Consider the following 15,323-nt stretch of genomic DNA (forward strand, 5'->3'; position numbering starts at 1 on the left):
ACACATAATCCTGTACAAACATAAATAGTGTTGATGTTGCCTTGACATTTTGTCACTTGATTACTGAGGCTATACCACCCTCATGTGGTAAAAGATGCAGCATCTTCACATCCAAACTATGGGTAAACTTTTTTCTTGGAAATGTTAGAAGAATCACATTTATTTATAATTCATCACTATGGCAAAGAACAACAACTGAAGCCTTGTTGATAAGATCAGTCATGGTCTTTATAGCTATATGTATACAGTATATATAATATAGATTCACAATGACGTGACATTATTCACTCCGTCTTCTAAAGAGTTTAGAATTTTTTAGACGTTTTATCTTATAAAAGAAGATACTTATATTCTAAATATAGCATACAAGCCCATCCTGAAGGACATGATTCTGTATATATAACTACCGATCATCTTCTTTTACCCCATCCCAAAAAACGTCCGACTCCACCGATTTTATCCAGTGATTGAAGAAGTATTAAGATCCTTTGTTTAAGTAAAAGTCCCAATACAAAAACAATGTAATAATGATGCAATGCATGTACAAATATGCATTCAAAAATATTACTGTAGTAATGTTATAGTAAATTGACTGCACTTTTTCGTTTACGTATACTGTACAAGTCAGCATTGAACCATTTATACAGGGTCTACATAAAAGGTGCTATTTGCTCTAATAAATCACACACATCCTGGTGACTGACTGAACCCCCAACCTCCAAAATGGGCCCCATAGGCAATGAATAACCCCTGTATCTTACATGTAATGATAAAAACCCATTGCTTTTTGTCGAGGGATCCCTTGCAATGCTATCTTCCAGGCCGCCTACAAATACGTCATCATCTTTTGTTATGGTTTCAAAAACTGATGTCAATCCTGCCATTGGAGCGGCTGTCACACGTGCTGCGAGGAACTCGGGATGAATTTGTTAGAGACTGGTCCCAAATTGCCCCGTACATGAAAGAAGAATGGTCAAGGGTTATAACTGTGGGCGTAAATATAACATGATAAGTGTGAGTGAGTACTCGGTTGCTACTGTTGCTGCTTGTCTGTTTTTGTCGTTGTTTGTTGTTATTGTTTTGTGGGTTTTATTATGTTTTGTTGTCCCTAATGTTTCTTGTATTGTCTCACCTGAAAATAAAATATTGAAAGAGAAATCGGTCATCCCTGCACCTCTCTATAGGAGGACTGTTGCTGGTTTTCTCCAACATCACACACTGTACGGTTTGTTCTTCTCTAAAAGCCCAGGGCTCGGGGGTTGGTGGGATCTGTGGCCAAATGACACTGGGATGCCCGAGCCAGGAAGTGAGAGGGAAAGTCCTTCCTCTGTTGGCAGAGTCACTCCGCCTGACAGATGGTACTTACACCGGCTAAACTGCAGAGATTAGAAACCAAGCTCTCTCTGGTAAATGTGATCACAGGTCAATTTAAGTTTCCTGCACTTCTTATAATGGCTTCATTTACCACTGACCTTTTTTTTCACGGCTTTTATTGTCATTTGTACATAGCTACAGTGTAGTTATGACAATGAACATCTTAGGTCACAGGCTATGACACAATGTATTAGTTATCAGGCTTTTTTACTTTCAATTGTATTTAGAATCAACTCATGATCGGTCATTAAATTCAATGATTTTATATAACAATCGTTGGTTCATTCATTTGGGTTTTATTTCCAGACTTTAAAGAGCTCCTTTCACAACCAAAGAGGCTGTTATACAACTGTTAGTACAGGCTGAGTCGTAGTAATGGCTTTTTAATACCCGCACCTGCCTGACAGATGAGAGGCAATCTGCACCCACGCATGAAAGAATGTGCGTTAATGAACCGCCAGAAAGGGAACATTTGTGAAAAGAAACGTCAAAATGTTGAACAAATGTGTCAAAATTGGAACCCAATTTTTCACTAGAGTCTATCCTTTTAATTTATTATCAATCCAAAGAAAGAAATACAGTTGAAATGTGCATTTAGATCTTGTGGAGAAAGAAACTTGAGTCTGTAGCCAACTGTAAGTGGAGATTTGTCTTCCCATAAACAGTAGGACTACAGTTAATAGACATGTATCATTTACATAAACATAAACATGATGGAGAATGATACTTAAGCTTTATTTACATGCTGATTAACAGGGTTTAAAGAAATCACAAAAAGTATTTGGACACAGATACAAAGCAGAGTAAGAAGAGCCAGAAACTGAAACTACCTTCATGATTCTGCAATTGCTGATTAATCTTGCACATATGCAGCTCTAGCATCGTAGCTTATTGACATTTCTTTTTGATATTCGTAGACTCGAAGACATCTGGTTGTCAGTTATTTTCCTTTGACGGCTTCCCGTTGATCAGGCCGGCCTCCCAGCGTTGCCACAGAGTTTTCTGACCTCCTGCTCTTTGAACTTTTGCCTCCTGCTGGGAGAGAAAACAGAGCAGGATTTAGAGTCGGAGATTAGCTTCCTTTTTCTGGATCCTCTGAATTTGAGATACATTTCAGAACCACTTATAGTAATCCAGGCATTTTCAAACAAAAAGCATTTGGGAATACTTCCAATGTAAAGTCATCTTGTATTCAGATGAAATACCTCATGATCCTAGAATAACACATTGGAAATGAAATGAAACCTGACTTTCTATCGTGAGATATCTTCAGCTTTTGTAGTCCTACTTATAGTGTTTTCTAAGGATAATCCATCCTGAATTAGTCACAACATTACATCATGTCACACTGTTTTCTTGCCAGTGGTTGGTGTACACTACATTTGACAAAGAAAACAAGAAAGAAGATTACATAAAAATATTTTTTTTATTTCACTTCACCTGTTCAGATTTCTTGGACGGCGGCGGCCAAACTCGTTCCAGTTTCCGACTGGACTGTTTCCTGATAACTAAAGAACAGAAAGATAGATAGATATATTACATTTTTCCATTGAACCATTCAGGATTTCATAAAAGTAACCAGGTCAATCCTTTTTGGTCTGTATGCTCTAACGTAAACAACAACGTTAGCATATCCGGCTAACTAGCTTACTGGTGCTTACTGTGTTGCCCTGCTCTATTGGATTTGGGAAAGTTTACGCTCCAGAATACTGAGCCATACTCATCCTCTGAGATGGATTACATTGTCAAAACACAAGGTTAGTCCTCATCTTAAATCCTTGTACACTAAAACAACCTCTGACAGCTTGCTAGTAGGATAAGCAGCTAAACAGGCTTATGTTGAAAAGATGTAGCCTAAAGGTCTCATCTTATGTTGTGTTACAAAGCATTTAACCTGTAATTAGCATCAAACTTGTAATACTAATCCAAACAATATCTCCACAACTACATCAACAAATAACTGGCAAAATTGTTTGAAATGCAAGACTTTGCATGTTAGTAAGTCCTTTAGCACGATGTTGCGCTATGTAGCATTTGTAAATATGCTAAACAGAGAAAATTATTTAGCTAACGTTAGCTCAGTTAGCTAACTATCTGACTATGGTTGACATTTTACCAGACAAAATCGCTGAATGCCGACTAGAAAAACCTTATAAATAGTTTTTGTTGGAAGCAAAAAGAGAACTTGACAGGAATATCAACAGCAGTGGTGGGGGCCAAGTTCAGCCTCAATTTAAATATGTTAGGTTCGTACTAGCATGCTAAATCAGATTCTGTTTTGACAGTTAAAAGGCTTTGATGGGACAAGATTAAACATTCACTGTATATTTTAACCTATGAAGGTTATATCTTCATTGAAGTGTCAAAAGTGTCCTCTGTGAATATATCAGTGTCTGGGTGACACATTATCATACTGTTTTGTGTCATGACTGGTTAGGGTAACACACTACAGCTTATTCAACCTTTAGAACGAGTCACTTCCTCCAGTTTATCCCAGTTTTACTCCCAGACATATTATGATGTTGTCACACCACGCAGCTTCATCTTCTTCACCTCAACCCCACACATCATTACCATGGAAATAGCAACATGGTGCTACATAATGACACACTCCTTGGCTGGCTGCACTGTTTTGTCGCGGCCCGAAGCTCTGCTGCTATGCATATAGGAAACAACATCAGACGTCAACAAAATACATTCACACAAACCGTACATACTTTCAACAAGACCTATCAAATGTCTGAAGTCATTGGTATTTACACAACATTATAACAGGACCATATCTGCCCTTAGGCTCAAGCTGAGGTGCAGATAGTCGCCTTCATGTTGTCACTCAGCCCACTGGCATTTGCTGACTCAGATCAGACGGCTGTTGGAGTGATTCGCCCTTAACCGCTGGAGACAGGGTTGACACTAAGTTGTCGATAAGACTGCTTAGATAACACTATGTGATGCTAATGTGGAGAGGCATTCATTAAAGTGCTCAGACTGAGTGTCAGAAGGCCGGGATGTGGAATGAATAAACATCTAAATGACTCTTATCGGACATAGTGATGCATCCTAGCAGTCTGATGGAAATGATCCATGAATCTTTTATTACTTTCCATTTATTTTTCTCTAAGCGTCGTCAGTAATGTTTATCCAAATGAACAGATTGTCACTGAAATGTATAATAACTTTGGAGATTGTTTAATTAATGTGCAAATGAACCTCTATGGTGCATGCAGTCGCACACAGAATACTTATCATTTGAGATGGAAGAAATCAGCAGAAACTAAAGTCAAATAAGAAACAAAGTCATGGAAAAAGTAGAAATTAAAGTCATGCATTTATAAAATACTTTGTTAAAAGTACAGGGGAATCGGAAGGAACAAAAGTACTTATATTTTTGATAAATTAGTAAAAGTAACCATTTGAGAAGTATATTATTTATTCTACTGGATTGTGCCTTTGAAAAGTATTGAAGCAAAAAATGTAAAGTGACATAACATGGAAGTACTCGAGTGTAAGTACCTCCTAATTGTCCTCAAATGCAATACAATTCTACCATTGCATGACAGAGACCGTGCGGACTTACCTGGTGCGAGCATTGCTTCGAATCGTGATTTTTCTTCGTTTTCATTACTTTTCCCGTTTTCTCCGTACAAAATGCATCTCTGTCTGCGCAGCTCTTCCTCTCTTTCTTTGGCTTCCCGGATTTCTTTCAACACTTCTGGCTTCAGAGCGAGAGCTGGACGCAACTTGAAGAAAGGGTTATGTTTAAGGATTGGAGATTCTTGTTTTGTGTTTCCATCCAGAGTCTTACCCCTAGCACCTACATCGCATGTAAAGACATCTTTGTTTATGGAGTCCATCGATCTGTACTGGCTTGCCTTCAGGTCTTGTTTTGTGAAAGACCATAAGCATTTTTTGTCTAGAGAACCTTCTGTTGAACTCAGCGATCTGGAGATGTCAGGACTTTTCTCAATGTCTTGAAGCAGTCTGAGGGAAGTTGATCTAGATACAAGGCAACTTTTCAGAGACAGCAACCTCATGCTACGTGTGCGCTCCAGCACAGAAGGGTAGACGTGACCTTTCGTCGGCGAAGTAGGTGGTTTCCGGTGTTTCCTCGGACCCTCTGTGTTGTCCTGTTGGAAAGCCTCAAACAGCAGCTTTGTCTCCTTTAACTGGCGGGTTTCCTCCTTGCTGTACCCACCTGGGATCTTCCCCTGGTTGACCAGCACCAGTTCCCTCTGAAACTCCTGACTTATCTCCTTTTTCATCTTCTGCTCGGAGAACTGCCAGTCGCTGCGCTGCTGGTCCGGGCCATCCTTTGTCGGCTCAAATGGCCCCAGCAAGATATTGGTCTTAAAGGGAAACTCTAGCACATCTGGATTATCCGTGAGATATAAGAGGCCACCAGTTCTCTGCAGGTTCTGCTTCTCCTTTGCTTCCTCGATGATCTGCCTCTCCATTAAGGGCTCGTCAACGGAGAGTCGGTGGCAGGTAGATAGGAATGGAATCTCGGTAGAAGTTTCACTGGGGTCGATCGGAGATTTGTCTTCATGTACGCAGCTGTAACTTGGGTCATCATCGGAGTCTCCTGAATTTGCGATATACTCTGACTCTACAAACATTGTCTCAACTGCAACTGGCAGATCGTCTTCTCTTGCCTTCATATAATCTTCTTCATCCCCAAGCTCACACTCTGTCTCACCTTCAGTCTCTTGGACAACCGTCTTGGAGGTACAAGGACTCTCCGGTGTACATACGTCTTGTCGCAGCTGCACCTGTTGCAGACGTTGAAGCAGTTGCTCTCCTTGTTGGATTTCAGTAGCTATTCTTACACTCCCATCTTTCTTTGTCACAATCTCTTCATAGTCTTCAAAGTCCAGGGACCCTTGTGTTTGGCTGGTGCCACTATCTCTCTTGAAGCAGTTGTGTTTTCGGAAGGCATAGTCGTCAACATCCTCTTCATCGTCAATAAACATCTCTCTCGGGATCGTTGATACCTGTGGCTGATCGTACATTGATGCTTCCATCTTGTTATGGCAGGACTCGAAATAATCATCACTCAGACAAGACAGTGTCGGGGCTGTTGTCTCCACATCATCAATATTTTTTGTGTTTAGTTTGGACTCAATGTCCTTTGATTTTTCATCTTCTCCCTCTTTGTCAAGATGTGTCCCATCTTCAGGATATTTATCTTTTCCTGCTTCAGCTTCCCTCCACTTTTTCTGGCCCTCAATCAAAGTTGAAATATCCTCAGGTTCTTCATTTGATTCTTCGTCCCCTGTGCTATCCTGACAGTGTCTTCTGAGTGAATCATAACATGTCTCCTCCATCAATGTTCTGTCTTGTATTTGGACCGTGAAACGCTGTCCGTAGACTCCTGTGAGGAAGTCTGCGCTGCTCTTTCTATCACTTCATCCACCTGATTCACTGCTGCCATTAACGGCCTCTCAGCAGGGTGCCAGCCTAAGCCACTGGGATTATCTCTAGGCTCTGTGGCGTCAGATGGCCCATTTGTAAGGGTCACACTGGAATTATTCAGCTTAATAGCCTTGCTGCCCTCTGCAGGCAAATAAGGTGCCATGTAGGATGGAGGAGGTGGCATGAAGACATCGGCCCAATTCCAATCCCTTAAACCTGACTGAAAGATCCCAAAACCTCCAACAGTGAGTCTGCATCCACCCAGATTAATCAACAGCCCTTCTGAACATATGTAATGCTGTGTGTGTGTCTCATGCCACTCGCTGTGGACAAACAGCTCCATACATTTTGTAGTTCACTGTGTAAACAACTTAAATTTAATATCATACATTTTGTTTTAAATTTAGGATCATATGTACTGTATGTCTATCTAGAAAACAGAAGAGGTTAATTGTGCAGTTTTAGTACATTTACTGAGAAAGTTGCAAAAAAACAAGCCGCTAATAAACATGAACATTTGACTGGCCATCCGAATGGTAAACACTGAGTCAGATAGTATAAATACGGATGGTTACCCTAATGCATTAAAAAATAATCCGGCAGGTGGCCTAAAATGTTTAATAATAATAATAATAATGCATTTTATTTATGGGCGCCTTTCAAAGCTCTCAAGGACACCTTACAGAGCATAATTAAAAACAAGCAATAAAGAAGATCACACAGTAATACAAGACTTAAAAACCAATACTTAAAAACAACAATCAGTTTAGAAAAATTATTAAGATTTTGAATATGCCAGTTTAAAAAGGTGTGTTTTCAGGCTGGATTTGTAGGTTGATAGTGAGTCCATATTGCGAATGTCTTGTGGGAGAGAGTTCCAGAGACGGGGTTTATCTGCTACAAGCAACATTTACTTGTTATTTGGTATGTGGCCGGTAACAATTTAATTCCTTGAGAGGCGGTAAGATTTCAAAAAGTTAATTTTAAACAATTCAAGTTTCCAAATAAAACGAATGAAACCCTGATTGAAAATGATTCTGAGGAAGGAAATGCAAGCAGGTTTGTTCGGCCTTTAGGAAGAATTAACAAAGCTTTTTCTTTATTTTAAGGAAAATAAAACACATTAATGTCAGTTGTGCCTGTCTTGAACTGTTTGTCCAGTCTTATACTTCGCCTTCATACGGATCAAAACCGTACATATTTCTCTCTTGGTTTTCTTGTTGTGTCATCCAGATTCCACATTTATCTGCCTGTAATGATCACAATGTATCTTTCAGCGCTGCATAAAGCCTCCGTGTTGTTCCGGGGACTTTTCTCCCCCACGGTGACCTCGCACGCCCAATTCTGCTGACAAAGGGAACGAGTAATCGGCTTTCCTCCGTCTGTATTGGCAGGCACACGGCGTACAGACACTCTGATCATCTCTCCACTGTTGACAATTATGCTTTATGTATAATCGACCTTTACTCATCGGGGTTACTTCCTGTTATCCATGAGCCACAGAGACTTTGTCTGTGATCATCCATGAAACAAGTATTCCTCCCCAAACGAAATCTATAAAGACATCTTTTTAGATTAGCTTTTCATTAGCAACCTTCCCCTTTAAATGGTCTTTCAGTCTTTATTATTAACCTACTTTTATATTTTTTGATGTTTTATTTCCTTTTACGTTTATCTTTTAATATTTTAATCGCGTAACCTTTATTAGAATGATGACGTTTTTATTTCTATTATCTTTTTATGTTTACTTAATTTTATAGGGTTTCATATTGCTTCATCGATTCACTTAGTTGTGTGTCTTATTTTTCCGAGAGGAATCATTATTTATTTCATTTTTATTATCATGTGTCTCTTAACCTGTTAAAAGGTTATATTTGGTTAGGTCTTAACATCTGATCTGAGGGGTATTTCTTGTTGTTTATTTGTAACTTGTGATGTGTCGCCATTTTGTAAAGCGGCTGTACGTGCTGAATGAAAAGTGTTATATAAATAAAGCTTTATTATTATTATTATTATTAACATGTGTACGGCTCGCTGCACCCGCACTGCGAGGGGGACCCAAGTTCCCATCAGCAAAAACACGTGGGTTTGCTATCCTGGCTCCAAAATGGTGGAATGAGCTCCCCATTGAAATCAGGACAGCAGAAAGCTTACACATCTTCCGGGGGAGAGTGGAAACTCATCTCTTTAGACTCCACTTTGAGCGATTGAATTATTAACAAAGCACTTATATACTAATAAAGGACTGGCTTATCTAAAGCCAGTTGAGTAGCACTTGAAACGTTTTGGCTCTATGAAACCTGATGCACTTATATGATTCTGTTTCCTTCAAGTTTGTATCTTGTTGGTCGAATGCACTTATTGTAAGTCTCTTTGGATAAGAGCGTCAGCTAATTGCAATGTAATGTGTACGCCATGCAGTTTCATTGAGTACTTTGTTAAGATGTTTTCTCCTTGATATAAATATTATCCTGGTGTCATCCTCTTCCCTGAGCTGCAGCTTTAAATCGATGACTTTATATGTACACCTGTATTCAGGAGCTTAATGCCAGCACACAGGATTACCACCAGCAGCAGCAGCACACTGTACAAACAGAACATATTAATGCGCCTTAATAAGCTTAACCTGTTTATTCCATCATCCTTTCAAGGAACATTTTCTACGCTGTTGTTATAAAGGTTTTTATAGATTATTTATAATGCTGTTTAAATACTCTGGTGGCATTGTACATGCAGTTTGTGGAGTCTATTTGTATATAACATTACAAGAGGGGTTCTCATTGTTACATGATATGCTTATTGTGCTCATGAGATCGCTATGACTATACAATAAATAGACACAATCACTAATCCCAGGTTCTGATGGGTTAGATACCACAAGGGAATAGTCAGAATAAAGTTTTCAGCTTGCAATACTAATGTAGCAAGGTCAGGTGCAGACACTGGAAGAATACAAATAATTATTCTTAAACAGGACATCACTCCGGCCTTGAGCTTTGGGTGAGCTCCGCTAAAGATTCCACTTTTTCTGTAGAAACGTTAGCGAAAGCAAATTACGTACGATGATGGTGCCAGAGTAGGGAGGGACTTCCACAGGCCGGCCGAATGCTGATTGGAGGATCGTGTTGCCAAGAGTTTTTTTTAAAAGTCTGCGCACCTACCAAAGAGAACCAAGTCTAAACCATGGTGTCTCTTCAGCTAGTCTTGACCAATCATAAATGTACGGGCAACGCCCTGTGTAATAAAAATGTATGCGCGCACGAGATTCGAGGCTCTTTACAGATATGGTGGTTACAGATTACAGCTTTGCTGCCTGTGATTTCTATGACGTGAAGGAGTCCTTGGCCAAGTGTAAGTGGCCAAGAAGTCTTTTGCTCTCTCATAATAAACTTAGAAGTCGTGTGTCTCTCCTGAAATTTTGAACACAACAAGTTACATCATTTATTTATCCAATATTTGGAAACAGATGGGATAATGGCTGCTGTGCACTCTTTAAAAATGCGTTATGAAGAAGATGTACCTATGATACAGTATGTAGTGGAGTGGAAGTGAGAAATGCATAAAATAGAAAAACTCAAGTAAAAGTACCTTAAATGTGTACTTAAGCAAGTACCTGAGGAAATAAAAAACTTAAAGTAAAGACAAGTAGACATGTACAAGAGTTGTGAAATGGGGATGAAACTCCTCCAGTGCCCACACCTGCAATAAAAAAGTTTTTTTGACCAGGGCACAAAGTCTTTAAGAAAATATCTTCTTATATTTGGCAAATTTAATCGAACAATACTATTTCCAAAATGAGATTTCAAAGCCTTTCCTTCAATGCCAATGATTGTATTCCGCAGGAGAAATAACAAATGTGATTATTACAATCTTTGAAGTCTAAAATAGTCTAATTTAAAAGTGCAGCACCTTCTGGGAAAAGGTTTTACTTTTGTGTGAGTGTTATTTCCTCCCAAAAATATTACCTTTAAGCAAGATGTTGACACAATACTACATCCACATCAACAGTGTGAAATGATTATGCAATTCCCTCATTAGGATTCTTAAAATCAACAGTTTAGAAACATTGTTCGTGTCCTTTGAGGACGCTGTAGCCCTGAGTACTGGGTAAGAAAAAGGTACAATTGGAAAAAGAATCTGAATATATTACCAATGTTTCTCATTTGCAAATAAATGTCAAAGTATACACATTGAACCACACCATGTTTACAGATAAAAAGCCTTTTTTCTGCTTTTTTTTTTTTTTTTAATTATAGAGTAAATATGTTATATTTTAGCTGATAATAAGGCACCAAAAAGTCCCAGAGATATTTGAAATGAGAAAATGTCATGTTGAAGTTCTCAGGTTTGTCCACCAGAGGGAGGAAGTGGATTTAAAAAGTCTCTCAGAGCTGCTACAACATGATACATGTCTTTCTTTGGCAAAGTGAAGTGAAGTGATGGGTGCTCAGAGTCCAAACCATTGTCAGACTACACCAGGTGGTGGTCTGCTCTCTCATATCAGTCATTAAGGCAGCATGTAGTGTGTAATGGAAGTCACGATTATGACAAATGATACGATTAAGTCTGATGAGGTGAGTCTCTCTCTTCCATCATGCCCCCTCACATGACGGAGCAGCACTGACAGCTCTTACGCTTGGGAATGCCTCCACCTTCTGCTACACTGGGGGAAGATGAATTATGCAGCCCCTGGTCGGCTTCCTCTGCTTGGACTTTCGCTCCGTTTCCATCCAGGGGAATGTCCCGAAACTCTTCGGACTCTTTTTGGGGCGTTTGGGGTCCTAAGACGGTTTCTTCCCCTTCCTCGTTGATCATCACTCGCTCCACGGTGATCGGACCTTCATCTTCCTCTTGGCTCTGGTCAGAGTATCCCATAAACACCAAAGTAACCGGGCCTTCTTCTAGATTCAGATCCTCCACGTTATCGACTTCTCCGGGAATGTCTCGTACCGCCATGTTGCTTCTGTCCACTTCTTTGTTTCCAGAACATTCCAGTGTCTTCAGATCAAACGTGTTGCTTCTGTCCACTTCTTTCTTTCCAGAACGTTCCAGTGTCTTCAGATCAAACGTGTTGCTTCTGTCCACTTCTTTCTTTCCAGAACGTTCCTGTGTCTTCAGATCAAACGTGTTGCTTCTGTCCACTTCTTTGTTTCCAGAACATTCCAGTGTCTTCAGATCAAACGTGTTGCTTCTGTCCACTTCTTTGTTTCCAGAACATTCCTGTGTCTTCAGATCAAACGTGTTGCTTCTGTCCACTTCTTTGTTTCCAGAACATTCCTGTGTCTTCAGATCAAACTCGTAGCTTCTCGAGGTGTCTAGCGGCGTTTCTTCCTCGTTTTGACGGCTAAAAACAGACAATAATTTACCCTTCGGAGCTTTGTTCGCGTCTTCATTCTTCATCTTTACCTCCTCTGGCGTGACCGTGACTTCGTCCAGCAGGACTCTCATCCCAACTCCGTCCACGATACTCAAGATCTGCCCGAGCTCTTCGGACGACGGTTGGTTTCCCGATCCTCCGACAGCGTGGATGCTCTTCCTGCCGTCGTCGAACACGGTGGTGGTCGCTCCGGACGGGGAGGACAGGGGGGCCACGGAGCGAATAACGGTGGCCCCGGTCTTAGGGTCTCTCTCCACCTGCACTGACAACATCCCCAGGACTGAAAACACAAGAGATGGAAGTGGAATTAAATTATAGTTAGTTTATCGTTTTTAATTTGTATCTTTGATTTTAGCTTTAATTGTATTAATATGTGCTGTCCTGTTTTTCATCCTTACCCTGTTGCTGTTAAACTATTATTTTATGATTTTTGATTAACAAAAGGTCCATCTTATCTTAAAAAATGAATATATAAATTGTATAAATATATAATAATAATCTGAATCAGATTACTCTATTTGTCCGAGGTGGGGGAAATTAGGTTTTGTGATCCCCATTTTAGAATGAAATTAAAACACAAGAAAATTAGGGTGAAAGAAATAAAAACAATAATGATAAATATACAATAATACTAATAAAAAATAAAATAATAAAAACAATAATAATACAAAATAATTGTAAAGTTAAATATTTAATAAAATCATTAAAACTAGTTGGTAGAAATGTGGAAAAAATAAGTAATCAATTATTAGTTTGACTTTTGGAAGTGTCAAATACTGTAGTATGGAGGGGCCCTTATCCATAAAAGGTGCTTAAAATCTGTGATAGGAATTTATTAGATTTTTTAATCTTTCTGTTGAAATGTAACCTGACTGCAGAAGGTTCCACTATGTATGATACGACACAATAGAAAGTATATATAGACACAACAAGACAAACACGGTAAGCTTTTTACTCCAGCGGGCAAAACAAATTAACAAACACAAATAACAAAGTGAGTAAATATAACATTTTCTGTCAGTTACGTCTGTACCGATGTTAACACCGTACCCTGGGGGCAGAGTGACTTTAAATAAAGGGGTCATCATACGCAAGAGGAGAACAGAGAGATGAATACAAATAACTTTTGTAGCCTACATTTCTGTTTATCTAGTTTAAAATGATTCATGATTAAACATTGTGGGGTTTTTTCAGCTCTGTTTTAGTCACACAAACAAAACGGGCAGTAGTCAAACTTTTGAAGACCTTTGAAGAACCTTTTAAACTGTTCAAATAAATGCTATATAATTAAAATATATATATTTTATTTTATATACACACATTGACTTATATAAATAATGTTTGTATAACGTTTTTTTTTAAATTACATTTTAAATTAATCTGTGAAATGAAACTGTCATGAAAGCCAATTTCCCCCGGGATAAATAAAGTACTCTTATTTTGATTAAACTAAAATAATGAATGTACATTTGGTATGCTCAGTGCTAGCGGCCATTGCACCATAATAAATAGTGAACATCTAAATGTACGATACATTCAAAGAGTCTCTTCCTGTCTCTCACCTGAGCGTCCATCTTGTCCACTTTCAGGAAACGTCCTTTGTGCCATTTTTGGGGAGAAGTGATCCTCTCTCTCTTTATTCACTGAAACAGAACATGTTAAGTCAAGTTAAATACAATTATATTTCTCACTCACTCGTGTAGTTATGTGGCTTTGCATTATGCTGATATTATATCAATAATAATCTATAATTGTGTTATTTTTGGAATGAAATAAAATAAAACTAAAATAATGATATAAACATAGGAAGTTAATTTCCAATAAAAAAATAACATGACATAAGATAAAGACTATTATATAAACATAAGAAGTAAAGGTTAAATGTCCAGTAAAAATAAAATATAATACAAATATTTATATAAACACAAGATGCTGAAGTGTGAATATGTAATAAAAAGCTAAAATAAAAATAATAATATAATCATAATTTTTTTTAATGTAAAATGTCCTATAAAAAATAAATAAAATATTATAAAATATTTATTTAAAGTTAAATATAAATATGTATCATGTATATTACAAAATACATACAGCGGTTATTACTGAAATATCCAACTTAGTTCAACTGTCTGAGTCTGAACCTAATCACAACACTTTATTTATTACAATGAAGTAAAAATAAAAGATAAATAAAAATAAGGATGAATAAATTAAGTTAAAATATTGTTTATATAAACATAGGAAGTAACTTACAAAAAGCTGAGTCATATCTATTTTTATTACAAAATATACATGCAGTGGTTACTTCCCTTAAACTTTGTGCACATTGTTCTACAGTATATAGCCTGTATATTACAATGTATACAATGATTACTACTCTTAAACTTTGTGCACCAGGTGGAGACAGTCTGAAGGGGTCGGGCTAAAGTTTCACCCTCTAGTTAACGCAACGAAGAAGTCACATGTGAGCAGATCGAGGGTAAGCTTGTTTCTCAGCCTCGGCTCCATTCTGTCACCCCGATTTAAATTACCATTCTTCACGCAAAGACTTAGTTATGGCAAATTATCATCCGTCAGAGGGAGAGAACAGACTCTGGACAGGCGTAGTCATGAGAGTGACAAAGAGGGAATGGAAGCTGATGCTAAGCTAATGACCGTTTCTTACCTTGTCCTCCTCAGTGCCTGCGGGCAAAAAGTGAGGAGACAATGTAAGTGCTCTCTGCGGTGCCACACTTAAAACAGACACTGAGTCTGCAACTTTAAACACATGCCTCCCCCTCCTCAACTCGAACCCTGCCATAAATATTTCACAGTCATCATCAGATAAGTGTTGGAGCGAGCTTAGTGCCGTCAGGATATTACAGCTGGATGCCTTTAGTTAGAGCTGAATCTGGGCTGTACAGTCAAGAGGAACATTGGATTAGATGTAACCCTGTCATTGCACAAAATATGACAAAGTACCGGGACAGTGACATGCAATTAGCAATTTACCAGAAGTGCAGAGCAATGTTAATTAATTAATCATGGTTAATCGCAAGTTTAAAATACTACTTGTATTTTGGGGGGAGATCCCCAAAGAGAGATTGGTCTGGAGTCAGTGCAGTATCATGAGCAACTTTCTCTACTTTCTTTGTCTTTTCACGGCCATGTGATTCATGTA

At 38.5% G+C, this 15,323-nt stretch overlaps 2 protein-coding genes across 7 annotated transcripts in view; both read right to left on the bottom strand.

Annotated features, from left to right (window-relative positions):
• Positions 1–2,250: 2,250 nt before the first annotated feature.
• LOC307014347 (uncharacterized protein) lies at positions 2,251–6,395 on the bottom strand (the record flags this gene model as incomplete). The annotated part of the gene is made up of 3 exons (XM_079642220.1): positions 2,251–2,409; positions 2,815–2,882; positions 4,952–6,395. 3 exons carry the CDS (start codon positions 6,393–6,395, stop codon positions 2,311–2,313), a joined length of 1,611 nt encoding a protein of 536 aa, XP_079498346.1. The 3' UTR covers positions 2,251–2,310.
• Positions 6,396–10,537: 4,142 nt separating this feature from the next.
• The window catches only part of LOC307014038 (uncharacterized protein), a 21,816-nt gene continuing 17,030 nt past the window's right edge, over positions 10,538–15,323 (bottom strand). For all 6 annotated transcript variants that reach the window (XM_079641694.1, XM_079641691.1, XM_079641693.1 and 3 more), the window contains 2 exons: positions 13,726–13,806; positions 10,538–12,443 (listed from right to left, as the gene is read on the bottom strand). In XM_079641694.1, the coding sequence (XP_079497820.1) occupies positions 11,389–12,443; positions 13,726–13,771 (1,101 nt within the window). In that variant the 5' untranslated portion in view covers positions 13,772–13,806 and the 3' untranslated portion in view covers positions 10,538–11,388. The remainder of the gene's footprint in view (positions 12,444–13,725; positions 13,807–15,323) is intronic.

Source organism: Notothenia rossii, assembly GCF_949606895.1.
Source record: "Notothenia rossii genome assembly, chromosome: 8".
Classification (NCBI taxonomy): Eukaryota; Metazoa; Chordata; class Actinopteri; order Perciformes; family Nototheniidae; genus Notothenia; species Notothenia rossii.